Source organism: Histoplasma capsulatum, genomic scaffold (assembly GCF_000149585.1).
Source record: "Histoplasma capsulatum NAm1 scaffold_9 genomic scaffold, whole genome shotgun sequence".
Classification (NCBI taxonomy): domain Eukaryota; kingdom Fungi; phylum Ascomycota; class Eurotiomycetes; order Onygenales; family Ajellomycetaceae; genus Histoplasma; species Histoplasma mississippiense.
In genome coordinates this window covers 1,101,770-1,108,413 of record NW_001813974.1, presented here as the reverse complement: position 1 = coordinate 1,108,413, position 6,644 = coordinate 1,101,770, and the positions used below count along the sequence as shown (strand labels likewise).

The following is a 6,644-nucleotide window of genomic DNA, read 5'->3' as shown; positions in this document are numbered from 1 at the left end:
GAGGAGAAAGAATCCTCTGCCCTCAGCCAAAACATCCCATACATCCGCTAGCATATACATCTCATCGATAATGTTCAGCCTTGCGGATACCTCTAATGCTTTATTTGAGTAATCGCATGCATACCCCCTCCCCCCCCCCCCCCCCTTTATTTGCCCATCCTGCCGTTGTCCTTTCTTTATTTATCTCATCGCCCCCGGCTTCTCTTCGCTTGCGGAGGCCAATCACAGCATCCAGCCCCTGGCGAAAATTGTTTCCGCTCCCCTCCTCGAAGTTGTACGCTGTATGATGATGATGATGAGAAGTCGTGATTACGCTATATGTGCCATCCATCGCTCGACAGAGATACGCACGTAGGCAGAAAGCATCCGCCCTGAGGACGGGGGTTATAAATCGCCCTGTCAATAACTTAACTACGGAGTACTCCGTACTGCAAGCTCTCTCTCAAGACTGAAACGCCGCTTGCTCACTTTGGTCGTGAAGAGTGTTTGTTGAGTTTTGGTTAGATAAAAGCCTCTTTGGAAAGAGAAAGGGTATTAAATAATAGTAATTGTAGTTAATCGCCGAAGCTAAGGTGGACATCATCAGCATCAGCATCAGCATCAGCATCAGCATCCATCACTCTGGCCCCCAGGGTCTACGATGTTTGATTAATACATCCAGCCACAGACTTATGACGGTTATCATGCATGGTCTCCTGCTTGCATATATATATATATATATATATATACTTCTGTACATGCAACCATTTATCCAACTTTTCGCCTTTTACCTGGTAGTCATGATTCTCTCAAGTAGTTAACTACTGATCTAGTACTCCGTAGTTAGCAATTTTTGTTCCACGACAGAGGACTGACTAGCCTGATAAGCGTCAACGACGACATACACCTGCATAGTAACTACCTACGCAGCGTAGATCTTAACATCTAACACTCGCTCTGCAGCTCGCTCATCCAATCCATCTCAACCGCCGCAAACCAGCCCTCCATCGTCGGTGGGGGCGGAAAGGGAAAAAAAAAAAAAAGAGAACCATAGAACCATACTCCGTACCGTGGTTTACCTAGGTATAACTTCTTCCAAGGTTGAAGGTTGATTTGATATTTCCACGTGCATCCTCCATGCTCCCAATCCAATCTAATCCAATCCAATCCAACCCATAAAGCTTAGCCAGCCTAGATTATGTAGCTTATTTAGCTGTAGTTAACCGACAAACCACAAGACAGATAGATAGATAGATAGATTCATGCCTTGGATTTGTTCCCGTTGAGTTTTCTCAGGACGAAGCTACTAATCTACCCACTAGTTATTTATCTCTTTTTGAAAGTCCGGAGAGGTTTTTTTAACGGCCTTTCTCTCTCTTTTTTATAAGGGGCTTGTTTGTTGCCTGGCGCCCAATGCAATTTTATAGATAGATATCTAAGATACTATAAACAACGGGAGTTTGGAAGGGAAAAAAAAAAAAAAAAAAAAAAAAAATAGACTGTTGGACCAACATTAACTAACTACCGCATAAAAAATTTACTTCTCAAAGTTGCACTTCAACCACAAATACTATGGTTTCCTAGGAGAGCAACATGCACACCACCCTGTCCTCTGTCCTCTGTCCATTAAATTTGTCCGAATTCATCCGCGGGGTAAAATCCACCGCGCGGACACACCGGTTTATGCTTCCAAGACTTGAAACAGCCGGGTTTCAGAGACAAGTTTTTATTACTCCGTACAGTCCCCAGTTGCTGGCTGGGCCGGAGCGTTACTTGCACACCACCTAAGTTACCCAAGATGCAAGAACAAGCGTAATACTCGATTGCCAATAATGCGAACCCTTGGTGTTTAACAACAAAGAAACGCCATGTAACTCGCTGGATCGTTGGCTTTTTTCCCCTCTGTAGTCAGTTGGTTAGGTACGGGCAGTAAGTAACAAGGGCCCCCGCAGAGTTCCATGTGGCGTCAAGGCCCTGCTGCTTATTGCCTTGCTTACGCTGCTGGCTGGCTCTTTCGATGGGTGGCAGGCAGGAGGTAGAGAGCTCAGCTCGTCCAGCTTAAATTCCAACGCGCTTGTCCACGGATATTGGAGATTATGGTGACATGTCGATGTGGTGGTGGTTCTAAAAACCGAAAAGAAAAGAAAAGAGAACAAAGGTTGACGCAGTAGGTAGCTGAGCAGTGAGCATGCGTACATTTCCTGCGTGTGTTCTCACGGCGGCGTGGAGAGTATTTAATCGTCTTATCATTGTACGGAGTACCTCGCTGACTGACGACTCCCCAGCACGTATTGCGGAAGCCGACCTGCCCGGCTGCCGGTGGGCACGATATATTTGTATATTAAAATATCACTGGCAGCCCGCCTTGAGGATGGATCTTCGGTGCAGCGGAGATATCTACCCCATGCACCTTTCCATGTCCTGTACAGTACTCTACTACCTGCTAATGCGTGTGTAAATTTTTTTTTTTTTCAAACATACCATACACCTTATGCAGGGCGATAGATAGCCATGAACTACCAGCCATGAACTCCGTTCCCGACACGGCCAATGTGTCCACAGCATCGAGAATGCCCAATTTCCAGCTGGACTGGTCTCGAATCCAGTCCAGCCAGTATGTATGTATGGCTCGAGATAGTAGTAAATGATAAGGCGTGATCCCGCGCACTTTTTACCCTCCTGTTGGGTACCCTTCCTTATCTCATTTCTATTGGTAACTGCCACTGCAGGGTGGAGCAATGTTCAACACTATGTATATAGTCTAGATGGATTCAGTATAGTGTGGGATCCTAAGGTGTTGTGATTCTTACATGTCTAGTCCAAGTGACAAGGGACTACTTAGTATTGCGTGAGCAATTGTGGGGCAAGGCCCCCCTTGAGGGCTAGATCCAGAATGGTATAGTGAAGTCTCTCCATCAAGGATGACTCAGTTATGAATAGGGAAATGTAACTAGAGAGTAGCCGAACATAAGGGTAGGCTAGTGAGGTGAAGGCTGTCATAGTCTCAGACTGCATATGGCCTTAGAAAAAATATGAAGAACAACAACAACAACAACCCTCCTGTTGTCTCGGGAGATAAACTTGAGAGCCTAAACGGTACCGTAAGCGAGATGCACCGCAGGAGAGACCAAACACCTCCATTCCAGAGCAGTCGAATGAGCGTATCTTGAGACAATGCAGAAACAGGATTTGCAACTGCACTTGATTTAACTCCGCCCAATCAATAGGCACTCACGTTTGCTGCTGCGCCGTTTTGAGTTCAAACAATCCATGAGTAATGACTGGACCTCGTTGAAGAACAACGATTTGGACATTGTTTGTTTCTCTGTCCAGGCTAAGATCGATCAAGCTTTTTCAGGCTGCAGATCTCATTTGTGGAGGTTTTTGCCATCCACTATTTTTCTTTTTCTTTCCGATTTCGATGCAGGCTCAGGAGGAGAGGGAGGAGAGGAACGATGTGCTGTGGGGCCCGATTGATTCACAGAAGACTTAGTCTAAATCGCTTCCCTGATGTCAAGTCTCGCAGCAACAGTTAACTCTTCCAGCTCAAATAGAGATCCTCTGCACACGACATGTACCACACCGTTCATGGACGGAGACGAAGCTTGAACCATTCATCTCCCAAATATGAAGACTGCCATCCACCTACTCCTCGAAAAGAAACCCCCCCCCCCCCACTCCTGACGCAGCCCAGATTTCAATATAATGGGGGATATTGGTTCCCTCGACGTAACTACAGTACCAAACAGTATTGCGTGATGGCCGTATCCGTATCCGTATCCGTATCCGTTGAACTGGGGCTTGGTGCGTCCCCCCACAACCACAAATCGCTGTTTTATCATCGATCGTTGGACTGCTCTGTAGTTGAGCCAAAAAAAAAAAAAAAAAAAAAAAAAAAATAGTTACAATGGAAGAACGTCCTCTACGGAGCGCTTCGCTTCTTATCACATCTCCCCTCTCGTGCTCCGAACTCTTGAAGATAAATATAGTTAAATGAATAAAATAAATTCCTACAGCAGTTCTTCTGTAGCTGACGCATGTTACCTCCGCTGTAGGGAAATCTTAACTAACCCAAAACGCTAACTTAAACCCCCTCCCTCCACTTCGACATCTGCTTCATCCTACGTCAGGTTTTGAAAAAAAAAAAAAAAAAAAAAAAAAAAAAAAAAGGAAAAAAGGAAAAAAAGAGGTAAAAAAAGAAAAACCAAAACCTACGCCCCAGTTCCCCTTCCAGTTCCATTTTCATCCAAGTGCCTTCCGCAGCGTCGCAATCTGCTCCAGAACAGCCGACCTGCTCGTGCCCCCAATTGCTGCCTTCATCTCCACAGACCGCTCGTAATCAAAAACTTCCAGCACATCGTCGCCAAACCGGTTGTCGACGCTTTGCAGCTGCGCCAGGGTCAATTTGTCCATGGGGATCCCTTGGTTTTCTGCAAGAGCCACGACGCGGCCGGCGATGTGGTGCGTTTCGCGAAAGGGGAGGCCTGTTTTTGTATGCATGCATTGCCGATTAGTTTGGGGGGTTAGAGTGTTTTGTGTGCCCGATTGGGGTAAAATTGTGTTTTAGATAAGGGGGTATATGGTTGAAAAGGAAACGTTCTTGAATCTTTGTTACCTTTCCGAACGAGATATTCCGCCAGATCAGTAGCCAGCATGTCCGGGGTTAGAGCCTGGCGCATTTTATCTGGGAAGACGGTTAGGGTGGATAGCACGCGGGTTGCGATGAGCAAGCTATCCTTCAGCGTCTTGACGTGTTCGAGGAGCGGCTCCACGCTCTCCTGTAGGTCCTTGTTGTATGTTGACGGAATGCCCTTGATGGTCATCATGAGACCGGCCATACCACCAAATATTCTCCCACACTTGCCTCGTAGGAGCTCGAGGGAGTCACCTGTCGGTGTGTGTCAGAGTTGGCCCCTCTGCTAGCCTTTACAGTAAAGAACTTTGATTCAAAGAAAGGCGAGGGAGGATAACAACATACTATTCTTTTTCTGGGGCATCAACGAGCTTCCCGTGGTGTAGGCGTCCGACAGGCGGACGAATCCAAATTCAGTCGTACCGTAAACAATAAGATCCTCGCTCCAGCGGGAGATATGCAACATCAATGACGAGCCCCATTGCATTGTTTCCAGAATGAAGTCCCGGTCTCCAACCGCGGACATGCTATTGGGGATCAGGCCGTCAAAGCCCAGCTCTTTCGCCATGGCTTCTCGGTCAATTCCAAACGCATTTCCCGACAAGGCTCCGCAGCCAAGAGGACTGCGGTTAACGTGTTTTATAACCTCGCGCAGACGCTCCAGGTCGTTCATGAAAAAGCTGCCGTAACTGAGCATCCAGTGGCTCCATCGAACTGGCTGTGGCAGAAGCGTAGAAGGTCAGCAAAATGAAATATCCTCGTCTCCTCGTCTGTTGCTCGCGGAGGCATTTTTACCTGTCCGCGCTGTAAGTGGGTGTATCCGGGGATGACATAGTCGATATCATTCTTCGCCCGATCCGCAATGGTCGTTAATAAATCGACAAGGTACGTTTCGATCACGCGTAGCTCATCCCGAAGCCATAGTCGCAAATCTGTCGCGACCTGGTCATTTCGACTGCGACCACTGTTGGATCAACGGAATCGTCAGCTACTGAGCAAACACACAAACGTTTCACTCCACGACGATTCCCAACCCACCTAGCCCCCCCCCCCCCCTCCGCGCGTATAGAAGTAGACCAAACAACGGCAAAGGACAGTCCCAAGAGATGAGACAAAAAAAGAAAGAAGGAACAAGCTCATGTATGTAATGCCCTTACGTATGAAGCTTTCCAGCAATGTCCTTGCCAATGATTTCCCCCAATCTGCGCTCGTTCGCCGTATGGATATCCTCATCGATGCCGGGGACGATCTTAAAGACTCCCGTCCGCCATTCCTCCAGCACTTTCCTCAGTCCGGTCTCAATGGAACCGAACTCATCCTTGGTAAGGATCCCGGTTGTGACATTTGCTCGCGCGAAGGCAATGGAGCCGGCAATATCCTGAGCGTAGAAAGCGCGGTCGAAGTATATGGACTCGTTGTACGCGACCATCAATGGGTCGGTGGCGCCTGGAGGAGGGAGATGATAATACCAGGTCAGACGGTCAGCGGGGTAAAGTCAATTCGTTCGACAAGGGGTATATGGGGATTAAAGGAGAGGGAGGTTTGGTCAAATGTCAGCTTACCGGTGAACCTGCCGCCCCAGAGTTTACCAGCGACCGCCCCGGAGGCGGTTTGCTGGTTTTGCGAAGCCATTGAAGCCTGGTGGGACTTGGGTACAGGAGTGTGGTGTTTCGGGTTGAGCTCAGGTAGGTTTGTATACTATTTTTTCTTTCTTTTTTCTTGTTCTTTTCTTTCCTTTTTTTTTTCAGACTTGTGCAAAAATGAATAACTAAATAACGTGAGAATGGCAGATTTCGTCGCCGCTTTTCCGAAATAAATGGTTGCGCTCATAGTGGTGTAACCGTGCCAAGCGCATCTCACTACCTCCCAGACGTAAAGCTTGCGAAAACAGAATTTTCTGCCACCCCCTGAAAAATAGTAGCAAAACACCGCAGAAATAACCAAAATATCCACGTATCTCTAAAATCATTCAAATATCATCCAATCCATTCAAATACGCACCTTTATCATCAAATCTGCCAATATGCCCCCC

General features: G+C 47.3%; 1 protein-coding gene across 1 annotated transcript; it reads right to left on the bottom strand.

The window, feature by feature from the left end:
* Positions 1-4,221: 4,221 nt before the first annotated feature.
* Positions 4,222-6,244, bottom strand: HCAG_07805 (argininosuccinate lyase; the record flags this gene model as incomplete). Its single annotated transcript, XM_001537446.1, has 6 exons — positions 4,222-4,463; positions 4,595-4,867; positions 4,958-5,330; positions 5,408-5,576; positions 5,770-6,058; positions 6,175-6,244. The coding sequence occupies 6 exons, from the start codon at positions 6,242-6,244 to the stop codon at positions 4,222-4,224; spliced, it is 1,416 nt and encodes a 471-aa protein (XP_001537496.1).
* Positions 6,245-6,644: the final 400 nt, after the last annotated feature.